General features: G+C 41.1%; 1 protein-coding gene across 1 annotated transcript in view; it reads right to left on the reverse strand.

Annotated features, from left to right (window-relative positions):
* LOC103165734 (sucrase-isomaltase, intestinal-like) overlaps nucleotides 1-24697 on the reverse strand; it is a 126694-nt gene that overhangs the window by 7139 nt on the left and 94858 nt on the right. Inside the window, exons 13-19 of the mRNA XM_029082537.1 lie at nucleotides 23314-23431; nucleotides 20393-20561; nucleotides 16534-16650; nucleotides 13333-13481; nucleotides 8382-8466; nucleotides 5686-5742; nucleotides 1473-1603 (exon numbers count right to left, since the gene is read on the reverse strand). Of these exons, the coding sequence (XP_028938370.1) occupies nucleotides 1473-1603; nucleotides 5686-5742; nucleotides 8382-8466; nucleotides 13333-13481; nucleotides 16534-16650; nucleotides 20393-20561; nucleotides 23314-23431 (826 nt within the window). The remainder of the gene's footprint in view (nucleotides 1-1472; nucleotides 1604-5685; nucleotides 5743-8381; nucleotides 8467-13332; nucleotides 13482-16533; nucleotides 16651-20392; nucleotides 20562-23313; nucleotides 23432-24697) is intronic.

The following is a 24697-nucleotide window of genomic DNA, read 5'->3' on the forward strand; positions in this document are numbered from 1 at the left end:
CCTGTCTCACTATCCCACCCATCTCTTGCCCTTAATGACCTGGCCATGTACTTCATTGAGAAAATTGAAATCACCAGGCATGATCTCCCTAAAATATTCCCTGCTCAACTCCAGTTCCTCCGTCGTCCTGCCTCTTCTTTGACTCTCCCATATTTCCCAGCAGTATCTCGAGAGGGGATTTCTCACCTCCTTTCAAAATCCTCCACCTACACCTCTGATGCCATCCTTTCATTTAAAGAACTTGTCCTCTCCCTTTTTCCCTCCCTGGCCACTACCTTCAAACATTCACTTTCCAAAGGCTTCTTTCCCAGTTACTGCTTTTAAACATGCTCATGTCTCCCCAGTTATAAAAAAAAGCCCTCCTTTGACTCCATGGTTATTCCTGTTATTGCCTCATCTCCCTCTTCCCATTCGTCTTCAAATTCCTTAGGTGAGTTGGCTACATCTGCTGTCTTCACTTCCTCTCCTCTAATTAATAATAATAATGTTGGTATTTGTTAAGCGCTTACTATGTGCAGAGCACTGTTCTAGGTGCTGGGGTAGATACAGGGTAATCAGGTTATCCCACGTGAGGCTCGCAGTCTTAATTCCCATTTTACAGATGAGGTAACTGAGGCCCAGAGAAGTTAAGTGACTTGTCCACAGTCACATAGCTGACAAGAATTCTGCCCTTGACCCCTGGAGTCTGGCTTCCACCCCACTACACCATGGAAACTGACTCTCAGAGGTCACCAATGTTCTCCCTTTTACAAAATCCAACAGCCTCTACTCTATCTTAATCCTCCTCAACCTCTCAGCTGCCTTCAACACTGTGGATCAACTCTTTCTTCTGGAAACATTACCCAACCTCAGCTTCACTGATACTGCCCTCTCCTTGTTCTCCTCCTGTCTCTCTGGCCACCTTCATTCTACAGCTCTTTTGCAGGCTCCTCTTCTGCCTCCCATCACCTTACTCTGCAGGTCCCTCAAAACTCAGTTCTGGATCCCTCTCTATTCTTCATCTACACCAGCTTCTTTGGAGAGCCCATTCACTCCCATGGCTTCAACTATCATTTCGACAAGGATGATTCCCAGATCTTCATCTCCGGCCCTGATCTGTCTCCTTCTCCGCATATCCTCCCGTCTTCAGGGCATCTTTACTTAGATGTCCTGCCGACACCTCCAATTTAACACGTCCAAAACAGAATTTGCATTTAGAGTCATACCCTCTATTCCCCCCACCCTCTGAACTACAACACTTATGTGTCCCTAATTTATTTTAATGTCTGATTCACCTTCTAGGCTGTAATCTCTTTGTGGGCAGTGTAAACATCTGTTATATCGTACTCTCCCAAGCCCTTAGCACAGTGTTCTGCACATGGTAAGGACTCAATAATTATGTTTGATTGATTGAAGAAATCCACATTTCCGGCCTCTTTAGAATCCCTGAAGCTGCTGTTCGGAAGTATTAAGCAATAAAAAATAAGAATTACCTCAGAACTGTTGTTCTGGCTGGAGCCTGAGTGGGAAGAATGTAGCCACCACGGATAAAGAGCGGAATTGTTTCCAGAGGAGCAGGAACACGAACAGATTTCTTAAGCCAGGAATCTGGCACTTGGTCCCCCTATCACAGAGCAGGATACAATTCAGAGCTCTAATTATCTATTTTGAACCATTCATTAGAATAAAACACTAGAAACTAGAAACACTAAGTGACCCTATACTTTGGTTCAGTAAGCTCTAATGAAAGTGCTCAGAAACTGCTTGATCCGTTTCCCTCTCCTCACCTCGAAACCTTCTATTGCCTTCCAATGCCCCTCTGCACAAGTAAAAACTTTTTTAAGGTATTTGTTAAATGCTTTCTATGTGCCAGGCACTTTTCTAAGATACATAGAAGTTAATCAGGTTGGACTCAGTCCATGTCTCACATTGGGCTTACAGTCTTCATCCCCATTTTACAGATGAGGTAACTGAGGCACAAAGTGAAGTGACTAGCCCAAGGTCACACAGCAGAAAAGTGGCAGAGCTGAAATTCTAACTACTGCCTTCAAGGGTCTCTACCAACTCACTCCCTAAATGTCTACCCCAGCGCTTAGAACAGTGCTCGGCACATAGTAAGCGCTTAACAAATACCAACATTATTATTATTATTAAATCTTCTCTTTTCCTGCTGCTGCTTCTCAGTTCAATTTCTTCATTCCTCCCAGACTACCTGTACCACACTGTACTTTTCTGCTTCCATCCCCCCACCTCCATTCATTTCTTTACCTCAGCTTGGAACTTCCTCCTTCCCTAATCTTGTAGGCCACAGTCCTGTCTCTTCATCTATTCCAGCCCTCCTGAAATCTCACTTCGCCCAACCAGCTTTCCCTGATTAATTCCCAGCACCTCAAATTGCAAAGCCCATTAACCATTTCAAGCACTTATCACACCCATCCTCAGCACTTATATGTACTTGTTTAATCAATTGTACATCTATTTATTTTGATTATTTGTAATTTTTTTCTTTTGCTTCATCCATTAGAGGGTAAGGACCTTATGGGCAGGGAACGCGCGAGTTCCTTACCTTGTTCCTCTCAAGAGCATAGGATAGTGCTCTGCACTCAGTAGACATTCAATAAACTTCATTACTATTACCACTACCAGCATAAGGAAGAGTGTTTGAAGGTGTCTAGTGGTCCTTCATTTTGAGAGGAGATGCTATTGTCCGTGCCCAGGTGTAAATCCAAAAAAATGATACCCTATTGACACTGTAGACTGTAAACTCGTGATGAGGAAACTTGTCTGTCAACTCTGTTGTGTTGTAGTCTTCCAAGCACTTTGTACAGTGCTCTGCACACAGTAAGCACTCAATAAATACGATTATTTGATTGATGGCTCTCTCTCCCATTTTGTGTTGATCAGTGATACCTTACTGACACTCTAGACTGTAAGCTTGTTGTGGGCAAGAAAATGTGTCTGCTAGACTGTTGTACCCTCCCAAGTGCTTAACACAGTGTTAAGTGCTCAATAAATATGATCGATTGATTAGTTGAATGAGATTATTCCTTTCTGAATTGATGGATTGCCCCATATGATGCTTGTCTCTGCTCTGTTTTGAAGTGTACCTCTCGATATACCTGTTATAGCGTACTCTCCCAAGCACTTAATACAGTGCTCTGCACACAGTAAGTGCTTAATAAATACAAATGATTGATTGTACCCTCAAATCCTCTGGTTAAACAGTGTAACCACTCTCAGTGGGTCATTCAGTCACTCAATTATTGAGCACTTACTGTATGCAGAACACTGTACTAAGCTCTTGGGAGAGTACAATAGAACAATTCAAGAGACACATTCCCTGCCCACAACAAATTCACAGTCTAGAGGGAGAATTACCTATCATTACCTATCAGGCTGGTCTGTCTACTGAGTTAACAGTCCAAAGTCCATAATGTTTGTGACAACATAGTTGGAATCTCTGCTTTACATATCGATTCTGCCTTTAACAATAATTGTGGCATTTGTTAAATACTTACTCTGTGCCAGGCACTGTTCTAAGCACTGGGGTAGATACAGACAAATCAGGTTGGACACAGTCCCTGTGCCACATGGGACTCACAGGCTTAATCTCCACTTTACAGAGGAAACTGAGGCACAGAGAAGTCAAGCGATTTGTCCAAGATCACACAGCAAAGTGCCAGATCTGGGTTTAGAACACAGGTCCTTCTGTCCCCCAGGCCCGTGCTCTATCCACTTGGTCATGGTTTCCTTGTCATATATGTCCCCTTTAACTATACAACTGCGGCTTAGTTACAAGTTCTCCCTAGAGTGAAGTTGTGTTGCTTTGAGAAGTGCCTCAGGGCATATAATTGCACAACTATCACATTGTTTTGTATCTCAACAAATGCATATTTGTTGAGATATGGAGAAGCAGCATGGCTCAGTGGAAAGAGCACGGCCTTTGAAGTCAGGGCTCATGAGTTCAAATCCCAGCTCTGCCACTTGTCGGCTGTGTGACTGTGGCCAAGTCACTTAACTTCTCTGTGCCTCAGTTCCCTCACCTGTAAAATTAAGAGTGTGAGCCCCACGTGGGACAACCTGATTCCCCTATGTCTACCCCAGCGCTTAGAACAGTGCTCGGCACATAGTAAGCGCTTAACAAATACCAACATTATTATTATATTACCCTACTCCCAACATCATAGCAAAACACATATTTAATACACATAATAAGTATGGTATTTGTTAAACCCTTACTATGTGTCAAGCCTTGTTCTAAGCGTGGGGGTAAATACAAGTTAATCAGGTTGGATACAGTTCCTGTCCCATAAGAGGCTCATTGATTAAGTAGGAGAGAGAATAAGTATTGAATCACCATTTTACAGTCAAGGAAATTGGGGCATAGAGTAGTTAAGTGTCTTTCCCAAGGTCACACAGCAGCTGGATTGTGGAACAGAGATTAGAAGCCAGAACCTCTGACATCTAGGCCCATGATCTTTCCACTCGATTTGTAGACATAGCTGAAGTTCTTGTTTCAGTAGGACTGCCCTGATATCACAGTACCTTTCAGGCTTCTTTATTCTCTAAGATATTTATAGTTAGCCTTATTGATGCCTTGGATGGTGTTTTTTTTTAATGCATTCACTGTAGTAATATCTTTCAGAGATTGAACTGATGATGACCTGTGGCTGATTTAAAGGGAGCTAGAGAATGTGCCTTAAATAAGTCACCTAGGGTTTTACAACCTGTCTCCTGTGCTTAATATGGAACTTGAAACTCAGGAGATGCTGAGGGCAGAAATCATCCAAGAATATCTGCTCACAGGTCCACTCCGAGTAAGCATTCTTTTCCAAGCTGAACTCATTCTTAGGAGATGAAATAGGTAAAGGCAAGGAATCCTGCCCTTTGGCCTTTTCCATCTTTTTATTTTCCTTCTACCAGTTGGCAAGAGTGTATAACAATTACCATGGACTTAAAACTAGATCATAAAAACAAGGATTTATGCTTCAGAGCCCTTTCATTTTAGTGTTTCATAAAAACCAAGAGTTCCTTCTAGGGTTTTCCCAAAGGCACAGTTGTATGCAGGTCAGAGTTAGAAGAGCACCTATACTCCTGATTTGACATTCAGTCTTTTTCACCCAACCTCTTTCCAGGTTAAAATGTTATCATAGGTTATTCTTTTCCTTCATTACCTTCATTGTTTTCTTCTTCTTGATCTCCTGCTCTAGTAATAATGATGATAATAATAATAATAGCAGTATTTGTAAGATACCTATTATGTGTCAAACACTGTACTGGTGCTGGGGTAGATACATCATAATTAGATTTGAGACAGTCCCTTTCCCTCATGGGCCCCAAACAGTGTAAGTAGAAGAGAGAACACATATTGAATCCCCATTTTACAGATGAGGACACTGAGGCCCAGAGAAGTGAAGTGACTTGCCCAAGATCACACAGCAGATAAGTGGCGGAGCCGGGATTAGAACCCACGACTTCTGACACCCAAGCCCGAGCTCTTTCCACTGAACTATGCTGCTTCTCTAATACAGCAACACTTTCCATGCACAGCTGCTTGGAACAGAATCACATTTGAATAGGAGCCTGAATAGGGCTATCTCCCCCTGAAAAGGTAAGGATGGAGAACAGCTGGCCACATTGCCTGCTTTCCAAACATTTCATTCTATTCCATTAATTTTTTTCAGTAAGAATAATAAAAATGATTACCGTGTAATAGTTGAACCAGGTTGCTTCTGGAAAGTATACATCCACGGCTCTTGCTCCCTTAGTAATTATAAAGATGTTTAGAAAGTTAAACTTCTCACAGTATATTTTTTCTATGTAAAAATCATTTCAGAAATGTTGTAATCAGAACCTAAATCATTTGATATTAAGCCCCAAGAATCGACTACATTTTTTTTTACTAAACTGGTAAGTGCCAGTACTGTAAAAACTTTTACTTAAAATGCACAATTAGTAAAAATGTTAAAAACCATAATTATGTAAATTCAGTAGCTGGTTTTTAATTTTTCTAAAAATCCAATCTGTTTTCCATGCATGGTAAAATTTAATAAGTATCTTTGTAATTTAAGAGATATTTTATTGCTAACGATGCAATTACTTTATTATCTCTTTACAAAACTCCTTTGTTATGCATTTTTAGTTACTAAAAGATGTGACTAACCAGCATTTAGTAAAGGAATAAATGATTTAGAGCATGATTGATTCAAGCAATTATTTTCTTAATTTTTTAAACTTCAACTGGCAACTGGATTTCAAGTATATTTCCAATATCTATATATCATTAATTAAATCATTAATTAAAAATTACTACAAGGAGGCTCAAACTTCACAAAGGGTCTAGGGAATGTTATTTTTGCAGACTATGGAGGAGTTTTTTGGATGAGTGGAGTTCAGATAACGAGTGGCTAATAATTCCAGAAACCAGATTTGATTTGCACAAGCTTGGCTTCAAGTTTGCATTACCAAATACCATAAAGTCTAGACAATAACCATAATTGTGGTATTTGTTAAGTGATTTCCAAGTACTAAGCACTAAACTGAGGATCAAGGGTAGACACAAGATGAGTGGTTTGGACACAGTCTCTGTCCTACATGGGTGTCACAAGGGAGGGAGAACAGGCACTGAATCCTTATTTTACAGACGAGGTAACTGAGAAACAAAGAAGTTGAATGACTTGTCCAAAGTCACACTGCAGAGAAGTGCCTGAACCAGGATCAGAGCCCAAGTTCTCTGACTCCCAGGCCTGTGCTGTTTCTGCTAGGCCACACCTGATCTTTTGCACTTTCTGTTCTAATATTTGTTTCTGGGAAGATGGAGAACGGTTAACTGGTTCTAAAACCCTGATCCAAAAGAAAATTTCTGCAGTCCTTATTTTCAGACCTGAAAACAGGAGAATCAACAGCAGCTCTGCAAAATTTCAAGAGTCAGTTTGCCGCCAGCCCCATTCAGACTATTCACTCTGGTCCAGGACTTCTGAGAGAGTTCATTAAAGCGGCCATGACTCTAAGGACAAATGGAGGCTATGACTGTATTGAGGATGAGTTGAAGAAGGTTACTTACCCTCCTTCTGGGAAAATAGTGACCCCATAAATTCTTTTCTAAAGCTCATCCTGACCTCACCAGTACTCCAGTCCAGTATTCCAATGTTAGCCTCCATCTATGCCAGAAGGGCTGGGTGGAAGAGGAGGTGGAGGAGGAGGAGAGGGGGGGAGGAGATGGGAGGAGATGGGAGGAAGAAGAAGAGAGGAGGAGGAGAGAGGGAGAAAATAAGGAGGAAGAAGAAGAGAGAATGGGGAGGAGGAGGAGAGAGGGAGAAAATGAGGAGGAGGAAGAGCAGGAGAGGAGAAGGAGGAGGAGGATAAGAGGAAGAGGAGAGAGGGAAGAGGAAAAGAGAGAGGGAAGAGGAGGAGGATCAAGGGAAGAGGAGGAGGAGGAGGAGAAAGAAAGATGAGGAGGACAGAGGGAGAAGAAGGAGGAGGAGGAGGACAGAGGGAGGAGAAGTAAGAGGAAGGTGTTGGGGAGATGAATCAGTGTGGAGAAAAGTTGGAATCTGGAGGTGATAGTTGGAAGGCCCAATTGATTCTTCCAGCTAGGATAATGAACAATTTCAAAAAAGATTTCCTTTCTGATGTATTACACACTAGTCTGTGAGGTCTGCCTGTGATGGTAGCAGCAGAAGCAGTGGTAATGGAAGGAGACACAATTGTGGGGAATGAGTGATGAGGAGATAAAGGAGGGAGAGAGGGCAGAAGGCCAGAGAAAACAAAGACCCAGTGGAACTTGAGGCATGAAAGAGAGAGAGGCAGCCACTGAGAGCCTGACACTATCAACACTATCCACATTCTCCTGCTGATACTTCCCAGAGGTCCATCTGAACATCTTTCCCCAGCCCTTCTACTAACCAAGTCGCTGAAATTTCTAATATCCAACTGCACCAACTAGTGTAGGTGGTGAACTGGTATTTCGATTCCTTTTCTCTCTATTTCACAGTCCCATTCTCCATTTCATCAGAGCTTCTTACTAGGTGCTTTAGAGTTAGGCATAACCGAAAGATATCTCTCTGTCTTGCAGTTGTAGTCTCTCTGAAGTAGGACTATTTGTCAGAAAAGAACTAAATTGGCAGAGCACATATCATGACTGGTTAGGGATTTTGGGGAGTTTGTATCTTCCCAATAGTTTACTTAACAAGTACCGTTCATATCAGAAGACGTGGGGAGATGGGTGGTGCATCTTCAAGCTGATACAACCATCAAAATTGGCCCTGAAGTTGACCACATCAATGATCAGGTGACATGAGGAGAAAGATGGGAATTTCCCTAAGCCAGTTTTCTATCACAAAAAACACAGAGATACAGTTCAAATTGAATAGCTATTGAAGGAAAGAGGTTCCAATACTTGCCTCTTCGAGAACTGGAGTGATCATAAATGCAGGTCCCCAAAGGAAAGCTCTGTCGATCGCATGAGTCTGAGGATCGGAAATGAATCTAATTTTCCAGGTGAGAAATATTAGTTACTTCAAACAATACTGTTTCAAAGAAGATGCAAAATATTTCATTTCTGAGATCTTCAAGGCTTTTATCAAACAGTTAATCAATGGTATTTTATTGAGCACTTACTACGAGAAGAGCACGGTACTAAGCACTTGGGAGAGTACAACATAACAGAATTAGCAGGCACGTTCCCTACCGATAATGAGCTTACAGTCTAGCACGACAACCTTCTCCATATTTAGTACTCATTTAAATCAGTTAGAGGATGCTAATACCCCAGAGCTCCCAAATGGAAGCTCTCACTGGCCTACCATAACCCTAGCCCAACATTCTCTACTCTTTTTTCTGCCATATCCCAGCTCACGCTATTTGCTTCTCCCAAACAATCTTCCTAACCATTCCCCACTCTTTCCTCGCTACCTCTGATACTTTGCTTCCCACTACTTTCCCCCTTTCTGAAGTGCCTTTTCCCATTACCTTTGACAAAATCACATCTTTTTCTCCTTAAAAACTCTCCAAAAGTCACCAAGGAGAAAAGGAAGAAAAAGGGAGCCAGGAGCTACAATTTGCAAACACAACAAAACAGAGAATGATCTTTGCATGCCCCTGAAAGTTCCACATTGGCCTTTTGAGACACATATATCCTTCAGTACATTTCACCGTATCATCTTAGTAGTGTCTATGAGTGTGTGTTTGTGTGTGTTAAGAGGTTGGGGGGGGGGGGTTGTCATTCACTTGCTATTAAAGAAACTAGAGAATAGGAAGAGACAAAATCCTGATGGTTTGTGGGGAGAAAGAGGTTGTGCAAATTTCAAAAACCAAAGTCTGCTTTTCCCTCCTTATTTCCCTTTATTAGGGATATAATGCCATCCCTTCAGTCACTTCAACGTTCTTATGTTCTTAACTGAGTATTTATTGGTTACTGATTCATCTATTTTCCTTTGCTTATCCTATCCCTCATTTCTCATGTTCTTTTAATTTTTGATTACTCATAAATTTCTTTCTGCCTGTCTTCCCTATCAGATTGAAAGCTTCTTGAGGTCAGGAATCATGCCATTTCTTCATCTTTCTGTCTCTATTTTCCAAGCACTAAGATATAAAGGTACAGTACTTAGAACATAGAAAGCACTCAATATATAGGACTGGTGATGACAAAAAAAGACACATTTGGCATCACAAATTCTCTACAGCTATTTTGTCCCAAATTCCTCACTTTTGTTCTACCTGCACTAGTTGAAGAATCTTTATCAGGATTCTCTGCCAGAGGACAGTATCAACTATTTTAGGATGAAGTGATTGGAAAAAGTTCTAAAAATAAAGTTGAAATAAAATGGTCAAGATGAATTCTATGAATAGTAAAATCTCAGACTCTTCAAGAAAACTACTTAATCTGGGTACATCATCTCCCATGAAGCATAATGCCATTAGATATCTGAGGCACAGAACAAAATTCTTAAATTATTTCAATGAAGCAATAATAATGATCTAAGCATTGAGGTATCTCACAAATGAAAGGAAAATATTTTCTAACAGAAGAAAGTATAACACAGCAAGGAAATCAAGGATCAAGTATGCAACAGGAATAACTAATTGTACTTCATAAATGCCATTTATGCCATCCATAGCCTAGGCCATTTAGAAATATTGGCTCACTAGCCAGCTGAATTATGCAGCTGAACAGGCCCCTGTCTCTCCCCACTTCACTCTGCTGCCCAGATCATTTTTCTACAAGAACATTTAGGATATTTTCTACAAAAATGCACCTCAAAGAACTCCAGTGGTTGCCCATCCCCCTCCGCATCTAACAAAAATTCTTCACCATTGGCTTTAAAGCCCTCCACCACCTTGCTCCCTCCTACCTCACGTCACTTCTCTCCTTCTACAACCCAGCCCACACACTTCACTCCTCTAGTGCTAATTTTCTCACTGTGCCTCAATCTCTCCTATCTCACTGCTGACTCCTAGCCCTCCTCCTGCCTTCCCTCCTCAAATACGCCAGGCTATTACTTTTCCCTCCTTCAAAGCCTTATTGAAGTCATATCTCCTCCCAGAGGCCTCCAGAATAAGGCCCCCTTTTCCTCATCTTCCACTCCCTCTGCTTCACACTGACCTGCTCCCTTTGCTCTTCCTCCCTCCCAGCCCCACATCATTTATGTACATATCTGTAATTTTATTTATTTGTATTGATGTCTGTCTCCCCCCTCTAGTCTGTAAGCTTGTTGTGGGCAGGGAACGTGTCTGGTTATTGATGTAAAAAGTAAGCACTCAATAAATACAATCGAATGAACAAATGAATTAAACACCATAAATCTAACTTGAATATTCCCAAGAACTGAGTTGAAACTCAGTCCACTCCCCACAAGGGGAACAAAAAGGGACTTTGACTTAAAATTAGCACAGCCTTTTCCTCCTGCCCAACCAGAAAAAAATTATTTCTACTCTCCTGTTGCTTTAACAGCATGTGCACTTGAAATTTATATTTAGTAGGAAAGTGAAAAATCATTAATTCATCTTCCACTTGGGTTGTTTTAATACATAACAGTCATGCACACAATCATGCACTAATGATAATATGGAAATATATGTAGTCCTCAAACATCATTTATCTTTTTAAAGGTAGTAAATGGACTGTGTATCATCACCCTTTCCTGGATGATAATGATTGTCATATTTGTTAAGCACTTACTATGATTTATTCATATTAATGTCTGTCTTCCCCTCTGGACTGTAAGCTCATGACGGACAGGGAATGTGTCTGCTAATTCTCTTGTACTCTCCCAAGCGCCTAGTACAGAGCTCTGCATATAGTAAGCTCAATAAATACGATTGATTGCCATGTACTACGCTACGTACTAGGAGAGGTACAAGATCATCAGTAGAATATGAAACCTAGGACATTCCACTCAGATGGTAAGCCAGGCAATCAGTAGTTCTGATTGAGCATTTACTCGGTTCAGAGCACTGTGTTCAGCACTTGGGAGAATACAATAAAGTTAGAAGACATGATCCCTGCCCTCAAAGAGCTTTTGATCTAGTCAGCTACTGAGCACATCCAAAGCAACTGCAATAATGTGACCCAGTCACACTTTCAAAAGTCCAGAAACTGAAGACTCAATGTACCTCACCAACAAATTTCTCCAAGTGGAGCTGGGCACCTAATGGATTCTTCAAAACTGGAGATAGTCTCCCTTCCCCCCAGTCAATATTGCTTCAAAAGATAGAGTTTTGGCTCTGAAAAAGAATTCACCAGATCCATCTAGATTAGCTATGTTTCTTGCTTATTTTCTGATTTTTTTTAAGAGCAAATTTTGTGCTTCTCTAAATCATTTATTGAGCCAGGACTCTTGACATGCACACAGACCCTAAAACTCTTCTCTGCACCACTCCTTTCAGAGTGTTCCAGTGGATTTCTTTGTTCTTTGAATGCTTTGATGGGGGGCATAAATACATAGACAAATCTGACAGTTTGCAGTTACTGTTTGCTATTTCAACTAAACATTTGGTCTAAAGAGACTGCTGTGAAAATATCTTTAGCCAAACAAATTATCTGTGCCTACAAAGACTTCTGTCCATGAAAGAATAATGTCCTGGAAAGACAACATTATTTTTGTTTCCAATTTTTCTTTCTTACTTTAAATGAAAATGAAAACAGAAAAGAAATAAAAAATTTATAAAAGAATATGCAAGATTTCCCCCTAACCCTTCTAATCTTCATGAGTTAGGAATACATGACCACAAGACTCAAAACTACCTAAAGCTGTACCTTTAACAAGTGTATACTTTTTGGCCTCTGAATTATATTCTGTCAGCAGCAAAACCTAAAACATAACTTTTGCCATGTCTGTCTCTATATTTTATATGAATAAACAATTTGAATCATCTACTGAACTCCACTTTAAACTAATTATTAGATACATTTCAAGGGAGTTTAATTTGGGGAGGGGGAAGAGGAGGAAAGTTTAAAGCACAGATAATCCTAAAATTTGGTATGAAAGCATATAATAATGTTGGTATTTGTTAAGCGCTTACTATGTGCCGAGCACTGTTCTAAGTGCCGGGGTAGACACAGGGGAATCAGGCTGTCCCACGTGGGGCTCACAGTCTTAATCCCCATTTTACAGATGAGGTAACTGAGGCACAGAGAAGTGAAGTGACTTGCCCACAGTCACACAGCTGACAAGTGGCAGAACTGGGATTTGAACTCATGACCTCTGACAATTCTCAATCTCAATACATGTGCTCTACTACTAGAATCTGGAAGTCCTGGAAATTACAAAGTGACTCTGTATATGTCTGGCACGGTTCCAAACACGCCAAGCTTTGGGTAACTGGAATTTGGCAATTGAATTAACTGACTGATGTTTTGGTAATTCCACCCCAGGCAAAATGAAAGGTTACTGTAGTGAGGGACAGGGGATTCACTTTTTTAATCAACCAATCAATCCATCAATTGTATTTATTGAGGCCTTACTGGGTGTAGAGGACTGTATTAAATGCTTGGGAGAGTACAATGTAGCAGAGTTGGTAGTTATGTTCCCTGTCCAAGAAAAATAAGAAATCTGAGAGTCCAACGACTATTATTGTCATCTCTCCATGTCCAATTGATCTTACCCATAGTGCTCTGCTAACGTGGCTTAGACCATTTTGAAGACCAGAAAAAAGCCCAAAGTGGATGGCACTTTGATCTCTCATCTCCAGTTCATCTTACCTTAACTTAACCTGGCCAATCACAATAAAAATAAACATACTTTTCTCATGGTAGTCTTGTGTTGTCCACCAATTCTAAGAGCAAACCATGAAGCGTTGGTAATATTTTACACTAGAACACACTGGAGACAAAAGCGATACATAGATACTTACTCATGCATTAATCCACGGACCACTGTATTTCCACTGACATGAGAATGATAAAACAAGGTGTATAAGTAAGGGAGCAGTGTATATCGAGTCATCAAAGCGGAACGAGAAATCTCAGCAAACTCTGCACCAAACACTGCGGGATCTTGCTCCTGTTACAAGATAGTATCAGTATTTTTTTAATCATCTTTTCAAGAACAAGTAGTAGCAACTGACTACTTCGTGGCTACTGATATGGATTCATTAGGAGTGCTATTACCGGAATCCTTTTTACCGAAGAACACCTGCCTTTCATCTAGAAGCAGCATGGCCTCGTGGAAAGAGCCCAAGCCTGGGAGTCAGAGGACCTGGGTGCTAATCTCTACCCCACCACACACCTCCTGCATGACCTTGGGCAAGTCACTTAACTTCTCTGTGCCTCAGTTCCCTCATCAGCAAAATCAGATTCAATACCTGTTCTCTCCCCTACTTAGACGTGAGCCCCATGGGGGACCCAATTACCTTGTATCTAAGCTAGTGGTTACAACAGTGCTTGACACCTAATAAGCACTTAACAAATGCCATGATGATAATGATGATGATGATGATTATCTAGATTCGGGTTGTCTTGGAGAGCAACTTTCACTAAGGCAGGCAAATTGTTAGGGTTTCTGGGAAAGTAAGGATTGGACTGAAAGTTAGGATGACTCCAAAATACAAATATAGTGAAGAAGGTCTGATTCTAAAATTCTGAAAATTCTCCCTGTTTGTTCTCCAACACACCAGTAAATTTCTCTATGCCACCCATTCTTTCAATTACCAGACTATAAACTCATCTGGGGCAGGAAATGTATCTGCTAACTCTGTTGTATCGTACTCTCCCAAGTATTTAGTACTGTGCTCCATGCACATTAAGCACCTGATAAATACCTTTGATTGATTGATTACTAGTCCATATACATTTTTTTCCAAATTCTCCATGGTTTTCTGCTTCTGTAGTCTTCTCTCACCACTTGTAAGTTCCATGTTAAACAGGAACCGTGTCCAACCCGATTATTTTGCACTAAACTTCAACATTTAGTACACGCGTGGTGTATGGTGAACACTTAATAAATACCTCGATTGTGATTATCACACTTTCTTTTCTTGTCTCCTTTTTCCCTAGTTTTAATCAAGGCCCAGCCTATGCTATGTAATAAGATCATGATAACTGCGGTATTTTTTAAATGTTTCCTTATAGACCAGCGTAGCTCAGTGGAAAGAGCACGGGCTTTGGAGTCATAGGTCATGGGTTCGAATCCCGGCTCTGCCACTTGTCAGCTGTGTGACTGTGGGCAAGTCACTTAACTTCTCTGGGCCTCAGTTACCTCATCTGTAAAATGGGGATTAAGACTGTGAGCCCCACGTGGGACAGCCTGATTCCCCTGTGTCTACCCCGGCACTTAGAACAGTGCTCGGCACATAGTAAGCGCTTAACAAATACCAACCAAGCATAGTATTAAGCACTGCGATAGATACACAATAATCATGTCAGACACAGTTACTGCCTAACTTGGGCCTCACAGTCTAAGTAGAGGGGAGAGAAGATATATAATCCCCATTTTACAGATGAGGCAAAGAGAAGTTAAGTCATTTGCCCAAGGTCACATAGCAGGAAAGTGGCAGAGCTGGGTTTAGAACCCAGGTCCTCTGACTCCCAAGCCAGTGGTCTTTCCACTAGGCAGCTCTGCCTCTCTGTTTCTTGTCATCCTGATACTTCCTTTTCAGATTGTTTTTCCATGTATCTTCTCTCATTTCTCCCATGCTTTTTTGTCATTTTTTCCTTCTTTTTCCTTTCCCATGCCTAGCTCTCCTTCCTTTGTCCACTCTTTTTGATCCTGCTCTTTTCATCCCTTCATTTTTACATTCTTTATTTCTTTGATTTTGAGGGCCTCTTTTGTGTCCTACTCTTCTTGTGCCATGTATCTATTTCCAGGTTCTCCTCAGGCAAAGAGCTACTGAAGTGTCAGAGTCTTCCTTCTGTGAGGAAATGGAGAGGAGGGAGAGGAAGAGAAATCTTCCATTGGAACAACATGAATACCACTCCCAAGAATGAGATCTTCAGGTAGTCAGGAGAGAATGGCTCAGTTATACAAACCCCCAACCTCAATGTTACCAGAGGATGCAGAATGCCCTCTGGGGCTTTCTAAGGTGAGGTATTATTATCATTATTATTATTACCATAGTTGTTATGCACTTACTATATGCCAAGCACTGGTCTAGGTGCTGCGGTAAATATGAGTAAATCAGGTTGGACACAGTCCATGTCCCACAAGGGGCTCACAGTCTAAGTAGGAGGGAGAAACAGGTATAGAATCCCCATTTTTCTGATGAAGTAACTGAGACACAGAGAAGTGAAGTGATTTCACCAAAGTCACACAGTAGACAAGTGGAGGAGCCGGGAGTAGAGGCCAGGTCCTCTAGCTCCCAGATCTGTGCTCTTTTTTTTTTAAGGTATTAAGCGCTTACTAGGAATAATAATAATAATGGCATTGTTAAGGGCTTACTATGTGCAAAGTACTGTTCTAAGCACTGGGGAGATACAAGGTGATCAGGTTGTCCCACATGGGGCTCAGAGTCTTAGTCTCCATTTTACAGATGAGATCACTGAGGCCCAGAGAAGTGGTGACTTGCCCAGAGTCACACAGCTGACAAGTGGCGAAGCTGGGATTAGAACCCATGACCTCTGACTCCCAAGCCTGGGCTCTTGCCACAGACACTATAATAAGCATGGAGGTAGATAGAAGCTAATCAGATTGGACTTGGTCCATGTTCCGCATGGGGTTCAGAGTCTTAATCCCCATTTTACAGATGAGGAAACTGAGGCACAGAGAAATAAAGTGACTTGTCCAAGGTCACACAGAAGACAAATGGCTGAGCTGGGATTAGATCCCAGGTCCATCTGACTCCCAGACCCTTGCTCTATCCACTAGACCACGCTACTAGCAATCCTATGCCCAGCAGGACTCCCTCCCCTCTGATCCTCTGCAACATCACCACTCTGAAGTGTGAAAGGGGAACACTGGCTAGGAGTGAGATGATTGGCCACAAGAGCAGCAGAGGGAGTGGAAGAAGGAGACGGCTTTCCTTCCAAGACTCCTTGCGAGCATCTTGATGGGCTTTGGGCAGGAGCGATTCGTTCATTAAAATAAAGGTTTACAGCATCAAGTATTTCTTTGCTCTTACCTTGAGGCCTATGGCATTGTGATTTCTGGAGAAGGGATAAAACGCTCCAAGTTGCATCCAACGTAAACAAAGTTCATAGGTTGTTTCCTCATTAAAACCACAAATATCAGCGCCAATCTGTAATGAAGTGATGACAATAAAATCCATGCTATCACCTAATTTTTCTCATGTCCCCACCTAAGAACTCAAAGCGATGTCATTCGTGTCATAAAGATCACCATAATATTAGCAGCTCTTGAGCACTTCAGCAAGGTAAAACTCAAAAGTGTTAACTTTATTTTGAAGTTTTCTGTTGTCCCCCCATCTCATCCCTCTTATCATGAGAATGGAAAATAGATGCTTCTGGGCAAAAACTCTCCACTATCAATCATGTCCCACTCAGTTCAGTGCTCTGAACACAGTAAGCACTCAATAAATACAATATTCATTCATTCATATTTACTAAGTGCTTATTGTGTGCAGCGCACTGTACTAAGCGTTTGGGAAAGTTCAATGCAACAATAAACAATGCAAGTTCAATGCAACAGTGACAATCCCTGCCCACAATGAGCTCACGGTCTAGACGCGGAGAGACGAACATCAATACAAATAGATAAAATGACACATATATACATAAGTGCTGTGGGGCTGGAGCCAGAGAAGAACAAAGGGAGCAAGTCAGGGTGACACAGAAGGGAGTGGGAAATGAGGAAAAGTGGGGCTTAACCTGGGAAGGCCTCTTGGAGGAGATGTGCCTTCAATAAGGCTCTGAAGGCAGGGAGAGGAATTGTCTGTCAGATTTGAGGAGGGAGGGCTTTCCAGGCCAGAAGCAGGACATGAGCCAGGGGTTGGTGGCGAGACAGGCGAGATCGAGGCTCAGTGAGAAGGTGCCAGAGGAGTGAAATATGTGGGCTGGGTTGTAGGAGAGAAGTGAGGTGAGGTAGGAGGGGCCAAGGCAATAGAGTGCTTTAAAGCCAATGGTGAGGAGTTTTTGTTTGATATAGAGGTGGATAAGCAACCACGGGAGATTTTTGAGGAGGAGGAGTCTGACATATCCTGATCATTTTTGTAGAAAGGTGATCTTGGCAGCGGAGTGAACTATGGACTGGAGTGGGGAGAGGCAGGAGGTTGGGAGGTCAGCAAGGAAGCTGAGGCAGCAATCCAGGTGGGATAAGATGAGTCATTGTATTAACATGGTAGCAGTTTGGATGAAGAGGAAAGGGCAGATTTTAGCGATGTTGTAAAGGTGAGACCGACAGGATTTGGTGATGGATTGAATATGTGGGTTGAATGAGAGAGAGAAGTCGAGGATAACGCCAAGGTTAGGGGCTTGTGAGATGGAAGGATGGTGGTGCCATCTTCAGTGATGGGAAAGTCAGGGAGAGGACAGGCTTTGGGTGGGAAGATAAAGAGTTCTGTTCTGGACATGTTAAGTTTGAAGTGACGGGAGGACATCCAAGTAGAGATGTCTTGAAGGCAAGAAGAATATGAGCCTGAAGAGAAGGAGAGAGATCGGGCAGGAGATGTAGATGTGTGCATTATCTGCATAGGGATGGTAGTTGAAGCCACGAGAGCAAATGAGTTCTCCAAGGCAGTGGGGGTAGGAGGAGAATAGAAGGGGAGCCAGAACTGAACCTTGAGGGACCCCCACAGTTGGGGTTGGGAGGCAGAGGAGGACCTTGCAAAGGAGACTGAGAATGAACGGCCAGAGAGATAAAAGAAGAACCAGGAGAGGATAGTCAGTGAAGCCAAGGTTGGATAAAGTTTACAGGAGAAGAAAGTTGTCCACAGTGTCGAAATCAGCTGAGAGGATTAGGTTGGAGTAGAGGCCACTGGATTTGGCAAGAAGGAGATCACTGGTAACCTTTGAGAGGGCGGTTTCTGTGGAGCAAAGAGGACTGAAACCAGATTGGAGGGAGATCAGGGGAGAATTGGAGGAGAGGAATTTGAGACAGCTGATGTAGATGACTAGCTCAAGGAGTTTGGAGAGGAACGGTAGGAGGGAGATGGGGCAATAACTGGAGGGAGTCGTGGGGTCAAGGGAGGATCTTTCTTAGGATAGGAGAGACATGGGCTTGTTTGAAGGCAGTGGGGAAGAAGCCACTGGAGACTTAACGTTTGAAGATGGCTGTTAGGGAGGGAAGAAGAGAGGGAGCGAGAGTTTTTAATAAGGTACTAAGGAATGGGAATGGGGTGGAGGGGTTGGGTTTTGAGAGGAGGCAGGATATCTCCTCTGGAGATACTGCAGGGAAGGATGGGAAAGTTGAAGAGGGGACCGGAAGGGGGAGGGACTGAGGAGGAGCAGGGGAGGGATGGCCTAACGATGTGCACAATGTGCCTGGTATTTTGTGTCCTGCATTGGTCTGTTCAGACACACAATCATTCATGGGTGAATCTCTCCACCAGTGGTGTCTTCTTGTAATACGAAGGACAAATATACACATCCTAAACTTCCGGATTTAGGAATATATATTTATTCAATTGTATATCCCACTATTTATTTTGATTATTCTGTAAACGTTTTGATGTAGGTCTTCCCCATTGGAGGGAGTGAGTAGGAAATGTGTCTAATACGGTGCCTTGCCTCTAGAGCGTGCTCAATCAATCAACCATATTTTTGGGGAACTTACGGTGTGGACACCACTTTATTAAGCGCCTGGGAGAGTACAGTCTAACAGAGTTTAACAGACACGTTCCCCACTCACAATAAGCTTACAGTCTAGAGGGGAAGACAGGCATTAATATACAAAAATAAATTGTGGATATGAACAGAAGTGCTGCGGGGCTGAGGGAGGGGTGAATAAAGGGTACAAGTACAATTGGAAAGGGTGAAAGAGAAAGGAGTAGGAGAAGAGGAAATGAAGACTTAGTCGGGGAAAGCCTCTTGAAGGAGATGTGCTTTTAATGAGGCTTTCAAGGTGGGGAAAGTGATCAATACTACTCAGTTCTCCTATCACTGCCACAATCAACTTCAGGAAGTATAAGAAGTATAGAAGTACAAAAAGCTAAACCCACTTCCCATCCCACTTTTAAACTTGCCTAGCCTAATTCATTTCGATTCCATTTGTTTATTTTGAAAATAACACTCACTAATAATAATAATGACAATGGTATTTGTTAAGTGCTTACTATGTGTCAAGCACTGTTCTAAGTGCTGGGGTAGATACAAAGTATCAGGTTGTCCCACGTGAGGCTCACAGTCTTAATCCCCCATTTTACAGATGAGGTAACTAAGGCACATAGAAGTGAAGTGACTTGCCCAAAGTCACACAGCTGAGTAGTGAGGGAGCTGGGATTAGAACCCACGACCTCTGACTCCCAAGCCCGAGCTCTTTCCTAAGCCACGCTGTTCGCACTAACTTCAAAGATAAATCAATATTCAGGAACGTTCGCTTGGCCGATGCTATTTTTACATTGACCAAGTGAATCATCGTTTTCCAAAACTTTAGAAAACAGGCGTTTCCCAGGTGAAGTATTTGGAAAAGAATTCTAAACTGCTCAAGGGCAGGGCCCTTGCTTTTTTTTTTTTCAGTTATGCTTCCCAGTGCTCACTGACATGTTATGCACCAGTTCATTCAATCATATTTATTGAGCATGTGCTGTGTGCAAAGCATGTATTAAGCATTTGGGAGAGCACACTATAATAGACACGTTCCCTACCCATATCGAGCTTACAATCTGGAGGGGGATAACAGTCATTAATATTAATAAATGATTTAAGGATGTATACAGGAGCAAGGGCTCAATAAATACATTTGATTGATACTAGTCTTGTAGGAGTTTTCAGGATCTAAGATCATTAATTGAGCCAGTGATGAAATAGCAATAGGGTGGCATAAATGATGGCAATTAGTGAAGAAGTCTTAAAATTTAAACTTACATATGGGATTCCAAAGAGATTAAATTCCAGCATGCCAATGATAGACATGTGCATATCCCTCCATCTGGAAAAATTGTCCCCAAGCCAATGGCCGGTATGTTTTCCACTCCCAACAAACGTAGAACGGCTCAGAACAAACGCTCGCTTTCCTGTGGCATTTTGGGAAGCGCTAAAATATCAAGAAAAAGTCTTCCATGAACCCTTGGGAGAAAATTACTTCATTTGTTTTCCAAAATACAGTATCTTAAAGAGACAACACTGTCATTTGGAAGGAAATTTATGTTTGGAATATAGCTTAACATTTATGTATACGCCATGAACTTCCTTCCAGATTTCATGCTATTCATGAATTTTATGCTATTCATGAATTTTAACACATGTAGAAATCTGCATGTAAATGGAGAAGCAAACAAGGGAAGATATGAAAGATAGCTGAGGTGACTTTTAAATACATGCAAGCTGATAAAGCTTCTGTACAAACTTTAAGAACAAGTGAAAAAAAAATACCAAGAAGCCTAATGTCTAGTGCAGATAGTTTCCTTAGTTTCTCAAAGAGTTGGGGGTAACAATTATTTTTTAATCATGTCCTGCAATTTTTTATACATAACCATAGACATCCCAAGAATTTAGTCATAAGGCTGATTTTTTCTCAATTTTTTCTCAGCTTAAGTAAAATCAAATTTTTTAAAAAAAGTTAAGTTCCCATCCATTTGAAGGCTTTTTAGAGCAGAATAATTCAGATACCAATCCCAATGACTGGTTCAGGTGAAATTTTCCTGAACCTTATGAGTTTTGGAAACCTCACAATTCAAAAAAATCTTACAGAAACACAGCAGTATGTAATCTTTGGTTAAGTTGAAATAGTAACTTAAAAAAGTACCTATGTCTAACTAAACCAATTGATTTCTGTATTTTTTTAAGGTATTTGTTAAACACTTACTATATTCCAGGCACCATACTAAGCCCTGGGGTAGATGCAAGTTTGGACACAGACCCTGGTCACAAGGGGCTCACAATATTAATTTCCATTTTACAGACGAGGTAACCCATAAACAGAAACCCATAAACAAAAAATATTTTCTATTTTTCAGAGGCACCAACACCTTGCAAAGGAATTGATAAAAGAGAAACATACTTATAATGTCAGAAAATTATTCATCTTCCCCAATTCTCCACAAAAATCTTCTCTAAATTGGAAACAAAGGGCAGATACTCCATGTATACTTGTTTATCAATAATTCAGATTTTCCACACTATAAAAGGCATAAATATTGATTCCTGGGTCTGTGTCCATTTTTGTTTATTAGTGCAAACTGTCTTGATATAAAAGTACCGCTAACTTTACGTACGGTTGCACGTGTCCCTTTCACACTCATTTTGCTTATCCTTGTTTTTTATTTTATTTTAGATATAACCTCCTTTGAGCTATAGATCAATCTATTTAGTCTCTTTATAATTCCCTCCAACTAGAGTCATAAACCCATGACCACTTAATATATATTATTTAATAATGAATACAGCATAGAAACACAAGTCTGAAAGGAGACTTGAGTGTCACTGAATTAAGTCACCTGACTCACACCTGCATTTGAATGTTAGAACAATTCTCATATAATTGATTCCTCAACATTGTCCTTACATTTTGATTTGTAGCTTATTTTGTATATAACTCTGTTATACTGTATCTAACCAAATGCTTAGTACAGGGCTCTCCCTACAATAAATACTCAATAAATACCACTGATTGACTAGAGAAGCTTCATGGCCTAATGGATAGACCCCAGGCCTGGAAGTCAGTTTATGGAAGTTTATGGGTTTTCTACATCCCTCTTTTCTTATCCTTTAAAATGAGTACTTTTCTCCCTCTTGGACTGTGAGCTCCATGTGGGACCTATACTGTATCCAACCTGATTGACTTGTATCTACTCCAGTGCTTAAAAAAGTGCTTGAATCATAATGAGGGTTTACCAAATACCATATTGGTGATAAAAATGATGATGATTATGGTATACACCTTCTGCTTTCCTTTCAATGGGTCCAAGTAATTCCAGTAATTAGCAAACTCATTCCTACAGCTACAGCACCTCTCTGGGGATTCTTGAATTTAAACTTAATCCCTAGGAATTTTCCTCTCCTAGATGGCTTCTTCTCAGGGATGTCCCCCACAAAACAGTGGTTCTGGGAAAGAATCCTGGAGAATCACCTTAAAATGGAGAACCAGAGATCAGAAAGCCTAGGCTTTCCCACTTCTTCCAACCACCCCCTCCCACTCCGGTCTTCTTGGAATTTGCTGCCAGAGAGCAAGCCGCCAGGAGATCCTATCAGGAGATCCCTGTCATAATCTTTTGATTATGCAGATAATAATAAATAATAATAATAATGATAATGATGATGGTATTTGTTAAAAGCTTACTATGTGCCAAGCACTGTTCTGAGCAATGACACAGTCCCTGCCCCACATGGGGCTCTTACTCTTAATTCCCATTTCACAGATGAGGTAACTGAGGTGCAGAGAAGTTAAGTGACTGGCCCAAAGACACACAGCAGACATGTGATGGAGACAGAATTAGAACCCAGGTCCTTCTGACTCCCAGGTATGGGCCTACTCTTGTTGATTTTACAGCTGTTTCCCTCCAGTTAGATATCAGCTTCTTTAGTGAGGCCCTGATTGGAGTGAAATGACTGTTGAATCACTTACTGAACATTTTATATAGGTATATAAGAAGAAAAAGACAAAGAGAAGCCTTTCAGATGAGAAATCATATTTCTGAGAAAATGAAAAATTAATAGGAAACATACAAAAAATCGCATCTGTGTCTAAGCAGAAAAGGTTTCGATTTCAGTATCAGCAGCTTGTAACTTCTGTCACATTATACAAAGCTTGGAAATAAAACTGAGGATGAATGAAGCCAACTACTTACTAGAAAGTAGGTTCTGTCTGTGACCAGCCAAAGAGAGAATGAGTGTCGTAATGATTCCCCAGATATGTTTTTGAGTCTGGACATAATGTCTTCTCAGCCAGAAGTTCATCAGTAATGTCTGAGATTGAAATGCGAGGTAAAGTTTAAAAAAAGAAAAAAAAAACAAATTCCACAAACTTTGCCATCAAATTTCAAATCTCCTCAAATTTGTATTCAATAAGAAAAGTGTTGCAGGGATATGAAAGGACTCTAAAAGCCTAAAACCATATAGTCTAATTCCACAAGGTAACTAACATCACAGTCAGGAGTTTAGCTATGCACATTCAGGGAAGGACATTTCTCTAAATCTCTAAAGGTTACCAAGAATTTATGTTTTCTATTTGATGGAAGCTATTTTCTTAAAATAGCCTTTATCACTAAATATGACTTGTTAATTCTTTTCCCTACTATATTCCAAGGCACGGATCTTCATAAGCATAAACCTTAGCCATATAAAAAGAAAACTCCTCAATCCACAACTTGATGCTGAGTTTACCACTGACATTTAAAACTGAAAAGGTCAAAACAGAATAAGGACAAAGATAAAAATATGTTGAGTCTTTTGCAAATGAAGAAATGCATGGAAATGAGCACATGCCCGCATTCCAGTGTTGATCAGAAATAAGGCTGGGATTAAATGAAATCAGACAGCAGAATTAAATGAATCATTATTGTCTTTTGTAATTCTTTGTTTTGTTTGCCTGGGGTAGCTGTATTCTGACTGTGGGCAAGTCACTTCTCTGGGCCTCAGTTACCTCATCTGTAAAATGGGGATGAAGACTGTGAGCCTCACGTGGGACAACCTGATCAGCCTGTACTTATCCCAGTGCTTAGAACAGTGCTCTGTAAGTGCTTAAAAAATACCAACATAAGATCTCAGGGTATATTTGTAGATGATACAGCCTGGACTACTTGGCCCTATGAAAGAGTGAGCAGGAAAAAATGGTGGGAATGACTAAAAGGGAAAATTAATTAGGTATGGATGGTAATAATCGAGTTAGCATTTATTAAGGGGTTTGTGTGTGCAGAGCACTGTACTAAACTGTGGAAGAAAGTATACAGATGGAAATTAGACACAGACCCTTGAAGGGGTTCACAATTTTAGCATTGTAATCCGTCAGTCACAACACGCTTTGGTTAGGACACTGTTGAGGAATTGGGAAACAGTCTTCCAACAGTACCCTTCTGTGTGGATAGTATGTACATCAATGCCAGAAGAAACAACTGACTGTGCGTGGTAGTGGCCAGGGTATGCATATGTCAATATGAGTTTGCCCTAATTTAGGACTCTTCGAGAATCTAAACTCGCAGTATTAAAGAACTGACTCAATTTCAAGGCAGCCCA

Source organism: Ornithorhynchus anatinus, chromosome 2 (assembly GCF_004115215.2).
Source record: "Ornithorhynchus anatinus isolate Pmale09 chromosome 2, mOrnAna1.pri.v4, whole genome shotgun sequence".
Lineage (NCBI taxonomy): Eukaryota > Metazoa > Chordata > Mammalia > Monotremata > Ornithorhynchidae > Ornithorhynchus > Ornithorhynchus anatinus.